The sequence below is a fragment of the Caretta caretta genome, chromosome 2 (genome assembly GCF_965140235.1).
Source record: "Caretta caretta isolate rCarCar2 chromosome 2, rCarCar1.hap1, whole genome shotgun sequence".
NCBI classification, from domain to species: domain Eukaryota; kingdom Metazoa; phylum Chordata; order Testudines; family Cheloniidae; genus Caretta; species Caretta caretta.
Window position 1 is genome coordinate 30,044,696 of NC_134207.1, and position 20,937 is coordinate 30,065,632.

At 38.7% G+C, this 20,937-nt stretch overlaps 1 protein-coding gene and 1 long non-coding RNA gene across 4 annotated transcripts in view; one reads left to right on the forward strand and one right to left on the reverse strand.

The window, feature by feature from the left end:
• The window catches only part of CSMD3 (CUB and Sushi multiple domains 3), a 1,179,008-nt gene that overhangs the window by 795,288 nt on the left and 362,783 nt on the right, over positions 1–20,937 (forward strand). For all 3 annotated transcript variants that reach the window (XM_048841517.2, XM_048841518.2, XM_048841519.2), the window contains 2 exons: positions 634–760; positions 1,896–2,098. In XM_048841517.2, coding sequence (XP_048697474.2) covers positions 634–760; positions 1,896–2,098 — 330 coding nt within the window. The remainder of the gene's footprint in view (positions 1–633; positions 761–1,895; positions 2,099–20,937) is intronic.
• LOC125632774 (uncharacterized) overlaps positions 3,750–20,937 on the reverse strand; it is a 55,155-nt gene continuing 37,967 nt past the window's right edge. Inside the window, exon 3 of the long non-coding RNA XR_007355408.2 lies at positions 3,750–9,009. This is a non-coding gene — a long non-coding RNA (uncharacterized LOC125632774). The remainder of the gene's footprint in view (positions 9,010–20,937) is intronic.

Sequence of the window (20,937 nt, forward strand, 5' to 3'; positions counted from 1 at the left end):
AGGTTTTCTCAGAAGTGGGCTCGAAGGATTATGAATTATTCAGGTTTGATTAATGATTGGCTGAGGTCAACTAACAGGGAGTAACTTACCGTCTGTTATCCTTTAAGAAATAATGTAGCTTTGCTATGATTATACATCTTTGGTAAAAAGTTTTACAACTTTGCTTTTCAAGGCCAAACATTTAATTTCTCTCTGCATATTCTGGTTTTATTTAGTTTCTTTCTGCCTCTCTTATTTTGCATTTTCTTTGTTTCTTACATGTCTGTTATTTATTTTACTCCTAGTGCTTTATGGCTCTGTCATGCTTTCAGTTGTTAAGCTAAGTTCTGCATTGTTTTCATTGGGGAGTTTTTCTTACTAAAAATAAATGGCATAGTATATTCCATAATGACTGTATTGCCTTCAGAATTATCAGAAATGCATAGGAATTATAGCAAAATACATAAACATGTAAGTATAACCAGTACCTTATCTTTCCAAAGCATCTGAAGTCCCCCTTCTGTCTTGTGTTATAATTTTATAAAGTGTGTTGAATCCTAACATGCTTATGGTCAGCAATATATAAACATAGTTTTGGAGAATCATGTTTAATGTAATAAAAATGATATGTAATTCTAATTGTATTTTCATTAGCTGAATGTGGAGGCCGTTTTAAAGGAGAATCATCAGGAAGAATCTTATCTCCTGGCTATCCTTTTCCCTATGACAATAATCTGCGTTGTATGTGGATGATTGAAGTAGATCCAGGAAATATTGTCAGGTACTGTAATTGAAGCAAATATGGGCTTATGTTTGAGATAGAGAACTATTCACTCCCCAAAATGTGGATCCAAGTCTATATGTCTAACAAAAGTCTGATCCATTATTTTGGTTTAAGCCCATCTCAAATCTGAGTGTCATTACTCTTGTGAATGAGGGTTTGTAGGGTTAGGTAGTAAAATTATTTAATCAGTTAAAATAGTATGATTAGTTTTAGAACCAGCAGCTGTTAAAACACACAAACACATGTATCCTCACGGATATACACAGAGTATATGGCTCTAAAGCCATTGGACACAGCCAGAATAAGACAAAGTGAAAAAAGAAAAGCATCGAAAGCAGAAGGTGGCAGCTCAGTAATTAATTTTAAATCAAGCATCTGATCACAGATTATCATTAGATGCTTGACTGAAACAACATATGTATTTCCCAAAGAATTCTATGGGTACATTTTAATTTATGTTGATCAGATTTTGACATATATAGCATGATGTTATTTTAACATGACTAAGAAAAGAATACCTGAAATGTCCTTTAAAAAAAACCAAAACATCTCATTTGGATTACAGGTTGAAACACTCTAGTCAGGCACTCTTTGGTCTGTCATGATTTCATTTTATTTTTTTTACGTTTTATATACTTATTTCCTTGTGCCAAAACAGTAAAATTGTGTAACAACACTAACACTTTGTTATGAAGAGAGACGGTAAGCCTTGGTTAGGCAGCATTGCAAGTGTTGTTCCGTTTATTCACCTCGGCGAGATAAAAATAAAAAGAGACCTGCTCTCTACAATATTGACCTCCCGTGGTTCGGCAAATTCTCTGGTTCAGCACTGGTCAGTTCCCGAGGGTGCCGGACTAGAGAGGTTCAACCTGTATTTGAATAGCCCGACTCATATTGTATTATAAGTAAACTCAAATATAATTAGATACAAAGAAAAATTCAAACCATTATCAAAATACTTTGTAGGTTTAATGTATGGTCACATCTTTACTTTTATGGTTCATAGTATCAAAAGTAATATGGAGAAATATTTGTGTAAAATCAGATTTGCTATATTGATTTTAATTTTATAATTAGAGATGTTTCTGAAAAAAAATAACAGAACTGACAGAAATATCATGGTGCTTTACAGCCTCCAGTTTCTTGCTTTTGATACCGAAGCATCACATGATATACTACGAGTTTGGGATGGGCCACCAGAAAATGAGATGCTACTCAAGGAAATTAGTGGATCTCTTATTCCAGAAGGCATTCACAGCACACTGAACATAGTGACTATCCAATTTGACACAGACTTTTATATCAGCAAATCTGGGTTTGCCATCCAGTTTTCAAGTAAGTTAATATTTTTAAAATAGAAACTTATATAGTGCTCCTTGAGTCAATTGTGGTCATGTTCTTCCTCTCATTGAAGTCAATGACATAATTTCCATCGGCTTCAATAGAAGTAGAATAAGCCCCCAGTTTGTAGTAAGTATTATAAAGCTGTATTTTTGTCATGTTTTTGACAGAAAGTGTTGTTTCCATGGTTTAAAAAAATCCATGACTTTTGCTATGTTGACATGGGTTCAAAGGTAGCTGAGAGACAGCAAGAATGCTCATAATTAGGGCCAGTGGCTTGCAACAGAGGAGGTGGAGGTGATTCCACCCTTCTCTGATCCGTGGAAGAAGGAACGGGAGCTAGCATAACTGCTTTCAGAAAGATCTGTGCAGCGATCCTGCTGCCTTTGGATTGGCTGAGATGCTGAAGAAAGAGCAATGTTTCTCTCCTGCTTGCCTTCTTGCACCGCTTCATCTACTGGGTTTAACAATCAGGCAATGTGATTGTGGTTTTAAACTGTTACTCCAATGTTACTACTTTTTTTGATGGTTAAACCAAAGAAATAATGTAACTTTGGTTTGGTTTTTTTCCTAATTTTTCCAAGCAATTGTTTTCCAAATCTTTACTGTGACAAACTATTAGTTATGAGACCTGATCTACTTACTAAGACAAAACTACCAGACTTCAAAGAAAGTCTAAGAATACTAAGTCTGATAATTATTGGAGGATTGGATCCAGTAGTATCATTTGCTTCAGCAGTGTTGGCACTCCTTAACTATGCTTAACTTAGGCTCTGTATATTGGATAATAATCCCACTCACTTTGTTGTAAGAATATTCATCGATATGTATGTGCATGTACATACACACTAATATCTTGTAGTAGCTGAGTAGCTGGTGGGCGAGGTGAATATGATGTGTGTGAATGACAGAGGTTGGGTGGAAGAGGCTTCTGTGGTGGGAAGTTCCTGTCACTGCTCAGTCTCATGCTCTTTCTACAGCCATGTGGCTCCCCACACAATATCCTGATTATCCTTCTCCCCCACACAAATGAACCTGGTTCTCCCACAGCCCACAACATATTGCCTCCACTGTTTAACTCACACAGCCCTTCTCCACCACGCTCCCATACACACCCATAGGCAGCCTTCCTTCTCAATCCTTAATCACGCTTTCTTCGTTGGTGTTTGGGGTAATATGTTGTGCAGGAGCATGGGGGGAGAATGGTGTGCTTGGTCATTTAGCTAGTCAGTGGAGGAGCATATGGCTAAAGAGAGAGGGAGCATGAGGTTGAGCACAGAGAATGGGGGAATTGGGCCTGTGTGTGGAGTGAGGTGGGATAAATGTGCTTGAGCTGGGAGACAGGTAGCGGCAAAGTATTGCAGAAAGGATCTCCCCTCTGACTCTGTCAGATACTCTATCAGAGTGGAGCTTCACACTGATGAACTAGAGGAGTTCATATGAACAGAGATTCACCCAGATTCACTTCTCTGCACTCCCACCATAAATGCTGAGGCTCTTAGTGCTGTGAGGTGTCCATGAAATGTTATGACTTCAACACTCAACTTCTCCTCCAGCCCAAGGCTCTTGCATACCACTGTTCCTCTCTGCACACAATCCTCTTAGTGAGAAGGACACCAAAAATAGGTGAGGCTTACATCATATATTCCTTAAATTGTCCAACTTTAATTAATTTTAATTCACAGACTCATCAACGAATTGCAAATTTTGAGAAAATCCAGTGTTTTCTCTCAGACTATATATTGTACAATTGGGGTAGATACTCGGTATTCTCAATTCAAAATGAAGATTAAATTCCTGCTTTTAGTTAAAATAAATAAAAAAGAGTGAGTGAGAAAGGGAGATAATTTCAGGTTCTAATGTACTTTCTTTGATTGTCTAATGCTTCTTGAATAAAACAGATGATGACAGCATAGTTTCTCTTAGGGTATAATTAACAAACAAAAAATACGAGCTTTTACTCTACTTTTGCTATTTCTTGAAATGCAGATTTTGAGTATCCAATAGGATTATTAACATATTTTAGCTGGCTAGTCATTTTAATCAGTGGCAATGTAAATTGTATGTTTAATTATTCACATGATACTGAGTGTTTTTTAGTTAAATTAAATGTTTATTATTAGAACAGGATGCTCATACTTTCACTGTCAGTTGTGTACAGCTCTGTATTCTGTGATGTAGCTGTAAAAGAGGTTGGTCAATCAACTGCATGTGCATAACTCAATGACTCCAATGGATGCAACTGATGAGATAGCCAGAGCAAAATTATAGCCTACACTGAACTACAATAGAATTTGATTCCATTTATAGATTGTTCAATAGATATGAACAGAGAGATTTAGAAAATAGTTAATAATAAAAAGGGTGTAATGCCACAATGGTCTTCAAAGTAAAGGAGAGAAAGAGGTATACTGCATTATACATATAGTATACAGAGAAATTAAACAATAATTATTATTCTTTTATCTACTATACTATATGCAGAGCTGGTAGCACCATCTGATATTAAGGTTATCTCACACTTCCCACTATGATACCTTGTTTTTAGTTGTTTATAATTTTGCTAAACTTGAACAGTTTTGGCTGAAATTTTACATGGAAGTGTCTGCATTAGGCTGAATTTTGTATCATCTATCTATCTATCTCAGCGAAAACTGTTCAGCCATTTCCAAAAACTAGGATAGGGGAAAATAAAGTATTTTGTCCATGTTAAAAATAAAATCTTTAGATTTTTCTTTGCTATGTTCTGGTGTTCCCAAGCTTTGGAGTAGGGACTTGAAATTTGGCAGGGAGTTGCCCTTGTGTCAGGAATATGCTTTTTCTATCCTTGTGAAAATCCACAGAAATTTATCCAAGTTATAAGCCTTTGAAAAGTTCAATAGAGACTTCTTAGATATTAGCAGCTAAAGTCCTCCAAGATTCTGTGCTCACTGTGCACGCTCAGGTTTCAGAGTAGCAGCCGTGTTAGTCTGTATTCGCAAAAAGAAAAGGAGTACTTGTGGTACCTTAGAGACGAACCAATTTATCTGAGCATAAGCTTTCATGAGCTACAGCTCACTTCATCGGATGCATGCGATTCACGAAAAGATTATGTGCATGCTCAAATCTCTAACAGCTACTAGCACTGACTAGACTGTGCATGTGCCATTCCTACAAAGCACATGAGCATACTCCAGCCAAGGGCTGGATGAAGCCAAACTTTTCCTGCAATGGCTGCTCCAAGTTCCTCTAGGCCATGGTGGGGCTGGGCACTAGAACTGAAAGCAGGGAGTCTGTCTCTCCAGTGTTCTCAATGGCTTCCTACTGCACCCAGATAGTATGGAGGAGGAAGCAAGCTGAGTCCAGTGCAGAGAGGCCAAAAGCTGGACCGGGGCAGGGGAAAAGGAATAGATTAGGACAAAGAATCTGGTGAGATGGACTGGAGGGAAAAGAAACTGGGACTAGGATTTGAGGGGGAAGTCTGGGAGTAGTGAGGGAGGTGGAGTGCAGACAAGGACTGGTTAGTCAAGGGGACTGGGGCTGGGGGAATCCAGTGAAGGAATTGGCATTGGGGGACTGGGACCCAGTTGTCTGGGGGGCACTAAAATCAGATGAGGGGCTGGGGTCAGGGGAGACTAAGTCTAGGCACTAGTGGAGGGAGCAGGGGTGAGAGGGAGGAGAGATAGATTTGACATGGAGCTGGCATGGGGGTGGAGAATTGGGACTGATTGGGCAGGGTAGAGAACAAGGGAAGGGATTGAGGATGGCAGACTGTGAGAAACCTTAATTCAGCCCCTTTGTACTTAAACATTACATTTGTCTTTAATTACGCAATCACATAATCTTTTTCTCCCATGGGATCGTTACCTTATTCACTTCACATGATAAACCCATTTTGGGGGATGAATGAAGATTATGTAATGTAGGAGCCTGTTGTCTGTAGGACCCCTATCTCATTTGTTGTAGAAGGTGGAAGATGTGTAGTAAATGAAGCAGGTGATTTCAGGAAGAGAAGAAAGGTCCTCATGGTTAGGGAGTTGAATGCTGCCCTGGAGAACTGGATTCTATCCCTGTCTCTATCACAGAATTTCTGTGTGATGCTAAGACAGTCACTTAAACCAAATTTTTGGAGGTGGTCATTGATTGCATGTTCCTTATTTTCTGGGTGCTCAGCTTGAAACCCTGGGCTTGATTTGCAGAATTGATGAGCATGCACATCTGCAGCTGAAGTCAATGGGAGCTGAGCTTGCATATATAAAGTGCTATATAGTGCTAAGTACTCTGAAGCAATACAATTCTAAGTGTCTCAGAGTCAGCTCCAAAAGTAATGGGTGCTTTTGAACTTAATCTCTCTGTGTCTCATCTGCCCATCTGTGAAATGGGAATAATACCACCCCTAACTTCACATTTTGAAGAAGCTAAATTAATTAATGTCTGTGAAGCATTTGAGTACTGTATTGATGAGTGCCATAGAAAAGCCCATGACAAAATTAATAGTTCTATCTTCAGTGCAGAGTTTGAAGAGCCTGCAGTAAAGAAAGCTTGGGGCCACGCTTTGAACAATAAGGAGAAAACAAAATATTGAATAGCTGCTCATTAAATGAGCACCATTCAGTCTGTTCACTGAAAGACGCATGGGTACGTGAGGAAAAAAAGAGCATGATGATGATGTAATTAAAGACTGAATCATAATGCATATGCACAAGGAGGCCAGGATAAATTTGCACAGGCTACCTTAATTCTGGCATTTTCTAACTTTTGGGTACTTGACTTCGCAATCGTAACAGTGCACTTTTAACATAGGTTATTTGTTTGGGTGTAATGTGTGTAAATGGTCCATTGTCTTCAGTGGGAGCAGGATCAGACCAAGAGTCTGTAACTGGTACCCTCTCTGTGTCCCATCCTGCTTGAAAACTGAGGATTTTACCTTTGTCTTTAATGGGAAAAACATCTAGGTCTCTGTGAGTTTAATCTTTTGAGGGCCAGGCTATTTTTATAATAAGATAAATCAAGTCCAGACTGTCATTACTGTAAGACCGGAAATCCTGACTCAGTAACTTGTATCTACTTTTCGTAGTTTGAGGCTAGACATGCCTTGTTTCAAGCAGATGGATGTACTGCAGAAACCATCAAACATAATATGCATGCTTTGTTATGCTTATTTAACCTCAAACTAATAAAAATTATCTAAGGAAAGTGTGAACAGAGATTTCAAGACTCTTGAAGACTGAAAGATTTACTCAGATATGCATTTTCTTTCCTTTTCTTAGAGAAAACTTTACTTCCTCTGTTCCCATTCTGTTTATTTTATATAATATCTCTTAAGTTTCCACAAATAATTCTCCTACAAATAATTTTAATTACTCTCATAAAACCCAAGTAAATGTGGCTTTGACATATTCAGTTGTCACTGCAGGGGTCTGGGCAAATACTGTATCAGTTACTGTTCTGTCTATTCCAATTCAAATCAAGGATAAATTTAATATTGGTAAAGTTATCCTAAAAGACCATATCATGACATTCAAATGATGACTCTAACACACACACACACATATATTCTACCTTAAGTAATTAACAAAAATACAACCATTAATTATTTTGTAGAATACTTCTAAAGCATGCCGCAGACATTTACACGCAATCACCGTTACTGTAGCAGTTCTAGGTTAGTATTATGTTGCATTGCTGGGAAGGGGGAAAGAATGGGAGGTCATCCTGTTTTTGTATTGTTCCATTTGCCATGGTGTCTCAGGACAATAGAAGCACAGGCCAGACTAGAGGCAATTGCTGTGGGGGTGGAAAAGAAGACAAGGGAGATGAGATGTGCTGGCATAGTAGCATTTCCTGTGAGGAAGCTTGAGAATTATAAATGCCTACTCTCCTGATTTCTAGATTCCAGGCACATTTTCAAGAAAATTTTGGAGTGGGGTTTTTGTTCTACATGTTCCTTTAGAGAGTGTTCTGTGTTACTGCTTCATGTATGATATACAGTTAAGCAACCACATCCCCGCAGTGCTAAATTGCTTCCCAGGTTGACATTGGTATCCTTATTAAATCATCTTTTTTTCCAGTCAGTATCTGGACTCCTAAACTAGAGGGGGCAAAATGAGTTTGAGCCTTTGAAACTCACAATCTCTTCACATTTTACAAATCTAATGTAGTCAAAGAACAAAAATGCCTAAATGTCTTAATTTTAAGGGTGATGGACATGACTTTGCCATGGGTCTGAAGTCTTCTTTTAAGCCTAGGTTGGCCTCTGAATTTTCCAATGCCTTATGTGCACAAGACTTTGCACCTCATACTTGGGGAGTGCAAGTTGTAGGTATGGCATCCTGCTTTAGGCCCAGGGTGACCTCTTCATTTTCTAACACCTTATGGGCACCTTTAGTAACAGAACTTCTGGAATCTCTTCATTTTAAACTAAATAACTTTCAAATTTCCATGGACTCCTTTGAGACCAAGTGAAATAAAACTGAGGGGATGAAACTGCAAGGAGTGTCCACTGAAACGTAAATAACAAATAGTGGAAAAAAAGTGTAAGAAAAGCAGCATGGACTGAAAACTCTGTGCGTGCAGGCACTTCAGGAAAATGAGAGTGTTTGAAAAGTAAACAGTGCTACTGCAACATTAGGATTTTGGGACATCCTATCTAAGACAGAGGGTCAGAATCCATGATGTAATTAAAAACCTGATGCCAAAGGTCCCAAGCCATGAATCTGAGGATGACACTATTTACTGAGAATGGTTTTACAATGATGTATCCAAATGTAGCACACAAACATGAAGGGATTGTCCATATCACATTTTCCTTGTCATCTGCCTGAGACAGGTTACTCTGGAACTCATTCTGATCTTGAATATCCCAAATAAATATCAGGAATACTACCTTCAGGCCATAAGAGTCTTCATGAAGCACAAATCGGGCCCTGCAAACAAATGAAATAAAAAGAGAAAGGAACAAATATCTGTTTTGACTCAGACATGCACTATATAATCCAGGTCCAGACAGATGAATTAAAATTAATCAAAAAGCTTTTCTTCAGTTTACATTGCCTTCATTGCAACTAAAAAGTAATTTATGGTAGAGAGAGATATGGTTTTCAAAGTGAAGGCATCATTCAAGGAGTTGGAAGATGGCCTTTCTAAGATTTCTTTTAAAAAAGTTTGCTTTCCTGACTTCCAGAACATAATTTAAATCTGTCTATAGTATATTGTTTCATTACTGGGCTGGCAGCTTGATTCAAAGCCCACTAAATTTTACTAGAGTCTTTCTATAGACTTCAGTGGACTTTGGATTAGACACTCTAATTATGATTAATATGATAGCAGTTAATTGTGGTATAAAGATATTCCTTTCCCCTCTCCTCCCCAGACCTCAAATACCCAAATTAAATAACCAAACAACTAAAGATGAATCGACTAACTTCAGCTGATTGTGAGTCTAAAATGGCACAGTTACTATGTTGTACTTTTTTGTTTGTGTAATATTGTTTGAGTTCTTTATAATTAATGTTTAAAATATATTGAAACAAGACATTGTACCCATATCCATGTAATTGTTAACCTGTGTGATAAACTCAGGACAAACAGCTGCAAGGGGGAGGGGAAGAAAACAGTCCAGAAGGTTAAAAGACCCTCCTCCCTATCAACTGAGGAGGGGTGATTACAAGACAATCAGGTTCAGCTGAGAAGGGGTTACCTGAGGTCAATTAGGATCAGCTGATTCCAACTAAGAGCTCCCTGAGACCTTTTTAAACCCTCCCCTGTTGGGAGAAGAGGAGGAGCGGAGAGGGAAGGACTCAAGCTGGCAGTAGCAGCAAGGGAGCAAGCTTCTCCAGGAGGGGAGGCTGCATTCCCTCCCATAAAGGAGAAAAACAGGCCCAAAACACTGGCTGAGAGAAGGATGGACTACCCCATGCAGCCAAGAGGGACTGTTTTACCCCAAGCCTGTCTCACCAAGGCAAAAATAAAAATAAAAAACAGCAGAGGATGATGAGACCAAGAAGGTACCTTGCCATACCTGACAATACGAGTTGTATTTTAACCCCGGCAATAAAAACCAAGTTAAAATACATATTGTATTCCTATATGAAAATATCTTAAATCTATTTTATTACAACCCATATCTGACTTTTAAGAGAGATATTGAAGAGCTAAAATATAAGCTATTGTAATCTCCTACCAATACATGCTTTTCAAACGATGTTGTAAATAGTAGACAACCTTTAATAGATTCCCAGGCTTAGCACTGTATCCCTGTCTGGTCACTGATTTATGACCGCATCTGTCTCCCAGATTTTCTGCTTCTCCGCTTTGCTTGGACAACCCCCTTTTCCCACACAGTTCCATTTGGGAAGGTTTCCATTGTGCAATTTTGTGCTGTATTTCTCCAATGGCCGAGACTTCTCGTGCTGCTGTCCTTAATCTTCAGTGGATTTCAGAATGGATTTCTGAGATTCAGCTTTTTTCTGTACGACTGGATTGTTTTGTTTACATTTTACAGCGTTGTTGGTACAGGTGTCACTACTTAATATATAGTTACTCTTTTACCCCTCTTAAACAGAAACAATAAGACTTTTTTCCTGTTGTTTATGCTGTAAGAGACAATTTTTCTCACCTTTATTTTTCCAGGGCCTGATCTGATGATTTCAATAGGCTTTAAATTAGGCCATTAATTTAATTAGGCAATTTAATTTAATTAATAATTTGATGTGCAGCTTTCAGAGACTTGAGAGAAATTTCAGAAATATTCATTAATGTACAGACTCCTGAGTTTTAGGACTATGTTTTTTGTTTTGTTAAGAGCTCCAGGACCATTGAAAGACTTAAACATATGAAGCTGTTCTGTGGATTTATTTCTTCCATCACTCGCTGCCCATCTCTCTCTTTCAAGCTTGCAATAATTTCTAAGGCTACAGCTAGTTACACTGGTGCCCATGAAAAGCTTTCAATTCCTGTCACAGGTTAGTGATTGGTACTAGTAGCAGCAGTAATTGTTATCTCTTTCTCACTCTTAAATTAGTAGTATATGGGATGTGTTTTCTCTGTACAGGTAGATATTGTGAATTAATGTTTACACATAAAACACCCTGTTGGTGCCTTGTAGCCAAAGGTACTTTAGGCTATAGTATTCCTATCTGAGAACAACTAACAATTGACAGAAGAATAAAATGGTTTCCTTGGTCCTCTCTGCAGAAGCTGTCAATTTTTGCGTAAAAAGAAAAGGAGTACTTGTGGCACCTTAGACTAACCAATTTATTTGAGCATGAGCTTTTGTGAGCTACAGCTCACTTCATCGGATGCATACCGTGGAAACTGCAGCAGACATTATATACACACAGAGATCATGAAACAATACCTCCTCCCACCCCACTGTCCTGCTGGGGATAGCTTATCTAAAGTGATCATCAAGTTGGGCCATTTCCAGCACAAATCCAGGTTTTCTCACCCTCCACCCCCCCACACACAAACTCACTCTGAAGAGAGTTGTCACTTTGGATGGGCTATTACCAGCAGGAGAGTGAGTTTGTGTGTGTGTGTGTGGGGGGGGAGGGGGTAGAGGGTGAGAAAACCTGGATTTGTACTGGAAATGGCCCAACTTGATGATCACTTTAGATAAGCTATTACCAGCAGGACAGTGGGGTGGGAGGAGGTATTGTTTCATGATCTCTGTGTGTATATAATGTCTGCTGCAGTTTCCACGGTATGCATCCATTGAAGTGAGCTGTAGCTCATGAAAGCTCATGCTCAAATAAATTGGTTAGTCTCTAAGGTGCCACAAGTACTCCTTTTCTTTTTGCAAATACAGACTAACACGGCTGTTACTCTGAAACCTGTAATTTTTGCGTAGTTATTTTAATTTTAATTAAAATGAACCCTGAGCCACAAACTCTGTCCTGACTTAAACCATATACAACCCCGTTGGGACAAACCGCTCCCATTTATACCACTGTAAAGCCCAAGTAAATCTCTTGATCTTAGTGGAGTTACTCTAGAATTACAAATGTACAACTGAGAGTAAATTTTAAGTTAGTCATGAAAATGTCATCATAAATCAGGGAAGCATTTGATTCTAATTAGTAATGTATTATCCCTCAAAATAATGTTTAAAGTCCAAATTTTAATTTCACATTTGTAAAACGCATCTTCTTGAATCCTGATAAATCTGCTAACATTCTTTCTTTTCAAGCTATGTGGAAACATGTACCACACATCTGAGATAACAAATCTGGCTGTTAATAATGAAGTGATGAATCAATGGGGCTTTCTTCACCTACTAATGGAAATCACCCCAGAACCTTATAGTTTTCTATAAAACAAAACAAAACTGAAAGTGAAAAAAAAAAATCTGTTCTCTGACCCAAATGCAGAACTGTAGTGAATGAAAATACTCTTATGCTGTATTTCTAACAGAGTTCTCTGTATCTTTCTTATTAATCCTTTCTCGTTTGTTAATCATTTCTGTTTCATTAAATTATTTAAAGCTGACATCTGATCTAAATGGTGCACAGTCAAAATGTTGCCATACGAATAAATTGGTAGGAGTCAGTGGCTTTGAAATGTTGGCAACTAAAATATTTTGAAGATTTAGATTACAGCATGTATTTTATTTCTGATTATGCAATAGCCAGTAAAAATAGATTCAGAGATATATGGGTTAAACTATTCTGGGTGCCACTTCCTCTTCTAGTTGCTGAATGAGACAGGGGTCTGTCTAGGGATACTTTTATGACCCCATTCACCATAGTATTTGAATATCTAAAGTGGTGGTGGGAGCTGGCCAGCCATAGTAGCATTCAGGTAATAAAATAAGTTGTTTGCGTGCCCCTACTGTACATAAAGGGGATCTTGATCATCTGGCTGAGGAGCAGCCCCCATTAGGGAGGAAAGCTGCATGAGGCCTGGGCATGCTGCTCTCTGTCCTCCACCTGCAAATAAGCTTTTTCCCCAGCTGACTAACATGCGAGTTCTTCTTTCTTTGGCATATTGTAAATTTGTATTTGGTTCCCTTATTATATTGATTAGTCTACAGTCTATTTTGCTGCAGTTATGAGAACAGCCTGCTACAGAAAAGTCACAGCATGTTAATGAACTTCTCAGTTAAGGTTGCTGGAAGTTGACTTGGTGCATGCTCTAAGTCTTTCTGCAGGAATAGAGTCTTCTCTGCATTATACAGAGGAAATGTGGAGAGCAGATTGAGAGCTACAGAAAGTTAGGAAACAATAGTTTCTTTTTTCAGGCCTTGCTACTGACTCACTGTTTGTCCTTGGGCAAATCAGTTTACTATTTTGTGCCTCAATTTCCCCTTTTGTAAAATGCTTTGAGATCTGAGATGAAAAGTGGTATATACAGTTTATTATGTACTGAGTCAAATTACCATGCCCAGGAGCTAAAAATAAGCAGAGGGTCTTCTGATCATCTTTTAAATAGGTAGTTGAATTCAAAGGGGTCTCACATCTTAAAGATCAACCTTGGCTCAAACTGCTTATGTATTTTTGGTCATAAACTATTATGTACGATATAGTTGAGGTTTCTGGCATGTTCCCGAAGCTCCCACTGGCCAGGAACGGTGAACCAGGGCCACTGGGAGCTGCAGGGGGCTGTGCCTGCAGATGGTCAATGTCTGCAAAATGTCTTGTGGCCCACAATCAGATTACCTTGAGGGGCTCCTTGCGGCCCATGGGCCACAGGTTGCCCATCACTCATCTGGACACTGTTGTGGGACTCAAAGACATGTGGGCTTAATTCTACCATATACTTCCTGTCTGATCTTTGGCAAGTAATTCAGGCTAAGTCTACCTTGTAATTAAATACCCACAACTGGCCTGTGTCAGCTGACTCGGTCTTGCAGAGCTCACGCTATGGGGCTGTGTAATTGCAGTGTAGATGTTCAGGCTCGGATTGGAAACCAGGCTCTATGACTCTCCCCCTTCATATGGTCCCAGAGTCTGTCTCCAGCTTGAGCCTGAATGTCTACACCACAATTAAACAGCCCCATAGGCCAAGCCCCATGAGGCTGAGTCAGCTGACATGGGACAGGTGTGGGTGTTTCATTGCAGTTAAACATACCGTCAGGCTTTGTGTCTTTCAGTTCCCCATCAGTAAGTTGGGGACAATAATTTCCTATCTCACAATATTTAGCTATCTTGCTAAATACTTGGAAGGTCTGTATATCTGAGGTAATGGGAGCCCGGTAGGTAGAAATGTAGGATAGATTAGAGAGAATATTGACTGAGGCCAGTGCAGTTTCAATGCTGTATCATTCCATTCCAATTCTAAAACCAGAATGACATGAGTCAATAAAATCTGAGGGCTTCAGATGTATAATTAGCATTGTCTCACTACAACCTTCTCAATAATCTCTTCCAAAGAAGGAAGATTAGTAACTGGGTGATAATGGGCATGATTCTCAATGTCTAGGGAATATTTCTTGAGCTAAGAGCATTTTTTTTTCTTTCAGAGAATTTGGTTATTTGCCACCAGATTTATCTCTGTGTGTGTATCTATATCTATGTAACACCAACCCACACAGGGGCATGGGCAATGGGTGTCAAACCTGGGACCTCTTGAGCTAAAGGCACAAGCCTTGACTGCCAGAGCTGAAACACACCTCTCTTAGCTAAGGCTGTAGCAGGTCCATCAATCTCTAGCTGGCATAGCCGCCACTAGAGGGGGACAGAGTGTCACTCCAAGCAAACAGGGCTTACATACATCCAAAGAGGGGATAGAGCTGGTATAAAATGACTGAAAATATTGTGGTCAATCATAACCGGAAGGAAAAAATGGTGTAAGTGGAAATGAAGACATTATAGACACCAATTTCTCTAAAAGGAAAAAGTGCTCTGTTGAAATAAAATAGGTTCCAAACCTGTTTGGTGGCACTTCTTTGCTGTATGGCAACCCATGCTGTCCTATTTCCCAGACCTAGTAGTGGAAGTGATCTGCCTGGCTGAGCCTAGTATCTGAAACCATATGTCCATTAATTTGGGACTGGTTTTCAAGCACAGTTTTGAAGCTGTGGGCAAATGTTAAGGAATAAAAAGCATTCAGTAGTGCATAGTTGTATTTAGAGAGAGAGAGAGATGTAATTATGAGCCATACTGGAAAAGAAAAAGCTCTGAAAATTACCCAAGAAGACTTGATAAGGGCTGTGCTGTATTTTTTGCTTTTAAAATCCATTCTGTTCAAAGCCATCTATAGGAAATTTGTAAATAAAAAATAATGTAGTATAATGTATTAACCTCATGCCTGTTATCCATTTTTTTCTTAAAAGATACAAACTATGACTGTTAATAATAATAATTAATAATAATTAATATATAATTTCTCAGCTTGGAGCCAGGACAATGTCAAGGAATTTGTAAGCCCAATAAGCAGAAGTTTATGTAACTGCTAGTTCTAAAAATTACATGGGCTCTAAAACTTGGGAAACACAGAAAACACACACACACACATTGCAATCAGAATTAAGTTCATGATTTTGTTGATACTGCTCCCAAATCTGTATTGGATCAACAGAAGCTACAGGAGTTAAAAGTAGTTAGAATATATTTTAATCAGTAATTCAGCAGATATGTCAAGTGCAGTCTGACAGCAGAGTGGCCATTTTGCATCATTACTCTTCAGAGAGGAGCTGCTCCTAAAAGTTTTATTTGGGATGGTCATTGTGAGATTTGAAGTCAATACTTAAGTAAAGGGGTTAGCTCAAGTTTGAGGCAGCTTGAATTTTTTAAACAACTGTCTGAACTGCCCTTGGTTCAGGACAATATGAGTTTGAAATACAGTACCCCGACTTATGGAAAGACTTAAATAAGGTGCATAGGGTCTGGAAATACACATTGGGCTTAGACAGGTTAAGAATAAACTTGTTTGGGAAATGTCTTTCTGTCTGAGATGCTCTGGCTTCTAGATTGCTTGGAATTTGAGAAGCTTGGAGTTTGAATACAATAGGGTTGTGTCCTGAAAATGCATTCCATAAAGTTAAACCAAACAAAGCCACAAACCGCTCCCCTTCCCCTGCCAAAGAAAAACAACCCAAAACACTTTGGCACGTATTCTGTGGTGTTATTCCTGATTTATACCAGTATAAAAGAGGAGAATCGGGCCCTTTAAATTATAGTACAGTTGCCATGCATTCAAAAAACTCAATTTATAAATCACTGTTTACTGCAAGTAATCTTGATACATTTTACAAATTAACTCTATCAGTGGTTACATTATTACACCTACATTGCTATGTTTAAAAAATAGCTTTATTGTATATAAATAGAGCTGTTATCTCCTGAAAGTAACAGTCAAATAACAAATTGTCATGGCTTTTGAATTGTCAGGGCTTTTGAATTGTCAGGAACCTTTGAACCCCCTGAGGATGTTATTTCCTTTCTGAGATAGAAATGATTGACATAGACACAGAATATCAACTTTATTTACAAGAATGTACACCAGTACATGATTATTAGAGGACTCCATGACAATGTATTTTATACCATGCCTCATGGAGTAATAGATTCATAAATTTCAAAGCCAGAAAGGATCATTGTGATTATCTGGTTTGACCTCCTGTATACAACAGGTTTAAAATAGACATAAGGAAGTACTTCAAATAATGCAGTCAGCCTGTGGAACTTGTTGTCAGGGGATATTGTGAAGGCCAAAAGTATAACTGGGGAAAAAAAGAATTAGATAAGTTCATGGACCATAGGTCCCTCAATGGCTATTAGCCAAGATGATCAGGGATGCAGCCTCATGCTCTGGGTGTCCCTAAACTTCTGACTGCTAGAAGCTGGGACTGGACAATAGAGGATGAATTGCTCAGTAAATTGTGCTGTTCTATTCACTCCTCTGAAGCATCTAGCACCAGCCACTGTCAGAAGACAAATACTGAGCTAGATGGACGATTGGTCTGACCCAATATGGCCAGTCTTATGTTCTTAGAACATGGGCCAGAGAACTTACCCAAAATAATTTCTTTTGAATTAAAAAAATAAAATCCAATCTTGATTTTTAAATTTCCAGGAATGGAGAATCCACCATGACCCTTGGTAACTTGTTCCAATAATTAATTATCCTCATGGTTAAACTTTTAATGCTTTATTTCCAGACTGAATTTGTCTAGCTTCACCTTCCAATCTTTGCATCTCGTTATACCTTTGTCTGCTAGACTGAAGAACCCATTATGAAATATTTGTTCCCCATGTACTTACAGACTGTGATCAAGTGACCCCTTAACCTTCTCTTTGTTAAGCTAAATAGACTGAGCTCCATGAGTCTATCCCTATAAAGCATGTTTTCTAAACCTTTAATTACTCTTGTGGCTCTTCTCTGAACCTTCTCCAGTTTATCAACATCTTTCTTGTATTGTGGACACCAGAACTGGACACAGTATTTCAGGAGGTGGTCACACCAGTGCCAAATTCAGAGGCAGAATAACCCTCTCTATTGCTACTAAAGATTCCCCTGTTTATGTATCCAAGGATCTCATTAGCCCTTTTGGCTACAGTGTTGCACTGGGAGCTCCCGTTCAGCTGATTATTCAACACAACCCCCAAATATTTTCCAAGAGTCACTGCTTCCCAGTATAGAGCTCCTCCCCCCTCCAATCTTGTAAGGATGTCCTACATTCTTTGTTCCTAGATGTATGTATTTATATACTACTAAAACATAGTGTTCACTTGTGCCCAAGCACTCCAGATCACTCTGTATTTATGACCTGGCCTCTTCATTATTTAACACTCCCCAGTCTTTGTGCCCCTTGCAGACTTTATCAGTGATAATTTATGTTCTCTTCCAGGTTATTGATTAAAAAAAAATAAAGATCATAGGGCCATGAACCAATCCCTGAGGGATCTCAATAGAAACACACTCGCTTGATGATGATTCCCCATTGAGAAATACATTTTGAGACCTCTCAGTCAGTCCATTTTTAATCAATTTAATGTTTGTCATGTTAATTTTGTATCGTTCTTGTGGGTTTTTTTAAGCAAAATGTCATGTGAGACCAAGTCAAATGCCTTACAGAAGTCTTATATTAACACTGTTACCTCTATTAACTAAATTGTAATCTCATCAAAAATGTGTATTAAGTTAGTGTGACAGGATCTAACTTCCATAAACCTACGCTGATTGTCACTGATCCTTTATTAATGGAGTCCTGTATCAGCTGCTCCATTTTCTGCCTGGGACCAGTGTCAGACTGCCAGGCCTATAATTAACTCGGTAATTCCTGTCAGTTTCAGGGTAGTTGCACCTATATTCCCCCCTCTGTAGTCTCTTGAGAACACCCACTTAAGGTTTCTGGCTCCGAGCTCTCACCTCTCTTGGGCAAAGACCTATTCCTCTCTCCCTCCTGACCAGGATTTTAAGGATGCACAGCTTCCTGCCATACATGGTGATCTTTCCAACAAGCCAGTCTAGCTAAATGCTAGCTCCCATGTTTTGCTCTCTGTGAGTGCTATGAAGAGTGTATTGCCAGCCATTACAGGACACGAGATTGCTTTTTTTCTAAGCAAGCATCTTTATTCTAAAGATAAAAGCATTATAGAGAAAACAGGTTTAAAAAAAATGAAAGTTCCTATACTCAAGCTAAAAGCTTACCAGAGATCACCCATCACTGTTATGGGGCTGTAGGAGGCCAAAGTCTTTTCAACCCTTCTGCATTTAATGAGGCCCTTGGACATATGGAATGGATTGTCTGTTTGCTGGATCAGAAAGAAGGTCCCGAGTCAGTTTAAACCCAGCTTTTTTTTATATCGAGCAATCTTTCTTTGTATGTTGCTTTTTGGAAAAAAAAAATAGTTTGAGCCAATATATGCAACCATCCCCAGTAATTGCTATTTCTGTGGAAGTAACCTATGTGATTCACCTTAGTTGTCCACTGCTGGTTTTAGTTCTTGATGGAGCTCTGGCGACTCTTTCATAGAGTTGCACAATCCTTGGCCCACAGTGTTAAATAATTCATTCATACAGTTAACATAATATGGTTCCCAAAAATATTGCATAAAGTTGCAACATCTGTGACAATCCCATTTACCCTTTTTAGCTTTCTTCCACTCTCTTGGTATTTCCCCAGTGTTACAAGACTTACTTAAAATCAACATTAATGATTTAGTAAGCTAATTGGCGAGCTCCTTTAAAACTCTTGAATGTTAATTCTCTGTTGATGTGCTAATTTAAAAATGGCTAACTTTAGCGGCTCCTGTTTAACAACCTCGTAAGTTACTACTGAAATGTAAAGAGTAAATCGTGTTTTTTCCCCAAATTCAGAACAGCAATATTTATTGAACCCTTTTTCCTTTTCTGCTTTGTTGTTATTATTATTAATTATTATTATTATTATTTATTGATGATGCTACCATTTCCATCTAGGAACTGGGCCAGTACTTTTCTTAGGATTATTTTTGTTTTTAATATATGGGGGGGGGGACCTCCTACTTATTTTCCTTAATTCTTCTGGTAATAGATGTTTTTTTCTTGTGTCCCTTTGCTTCCTTTATTAGTTTTCTACAATCCCTAGCTTCTAAATTAAATTAATTTCTAAGCGGAGCATAGAACGTTAGCAGACAATATGGTGTTCAAACCCAGTCTAGCTAGCCTCAAACACTTAGATTTCCTTGGTTGTTGCCATTGAGCAGGGCTATCGCTCATTCCCCGGTCTAAATCTCACACAAGTCCACCATTGGGCTAGGGTCATTGGCCTGAAAATGATCAATCTCTTTAAATATTTAAACTGGTGTAATGCCATTGAGTGGCTTCAGTGATGTTATTCCTGATCTACATTGGTGTCTCCTGGCTGGGGTGACCATGGTGTAAAAGTTGCCCGACCCCTCTGAATCCCCACCGCAGACACATGCAAATACCAAACACACACATGAGCACACTGCGCACATGTGAACGAACACACACACACACACACACAGTGCGTGCATGCATATGTAACCCACACACGACCTGGGTGTGGTGCTCTGTCCCATCTAGTGGCACCGAGACCTCTTAGAGAGAGTAATGAGTCTGCTCTATAGCCTTAGCTAAGGGGCATGTGGCTTTTAGCTCATGCAGTAGAGGCTCATGCACTAAGCTCCAAAGGTCCCAGGTTCAATGACACCTGCTGACAACACACAAATATTCACTCTATTAATACTTCCCTTGAGCTGTGTGGATCTGTGATAGCTATTAAACTGAGCATTGGATCAGAGTCCTTTTCCCATATGAAATATAGCTTGCAGCAATATGTGTGTTTCATAACTTCACCACAAAGTTCAATAGCTGTGATCAGTAGGGGTCCTTTTGTTGCACCACAAATTAATTACTGCCAAGATAAGAATATAATGCAGATTGTCCTTACACACAATTTTTAATTGAGCATGTCACAAGGAGCTTTACAGTCTATCAACAAGCTTATGATAAGCTGTGGTAGTCAGCTCCATTCACTTCACAGAAATACTTCTTTCAAGACTGCATTGCAGGTGTAATAGCAAGGTTATAAAGGACTTTATCTTTACTAGAATTTGTGCTTACTCCACAAATTTTCATAGGGAAAGATGATTGAGAGAATTGAACAGCTAATAGAAAGGGATTCTTTGATACAGCCAGAAGGTACTTAAGACAGTCGACGAGAGAGTAGTGGAAGGAAGAAAGGAAATAAAAAAGGCATAAAAATGAGACAAAAGAGAGAATAAGGAGTAGAAAGCAAGACAAAAATCCGATAAAAAGACACCTCACAAAGACGATAAATGCATTTCAGAAAAAAATACAAACCGTATTAATAATGAGCGAGTGTCAGACACAGAAAACTAGACTAGGAGTTATACAAAGCAGCTGTTGGGAAAGTTATGGGACTAGTGGTATCCGAATAACCC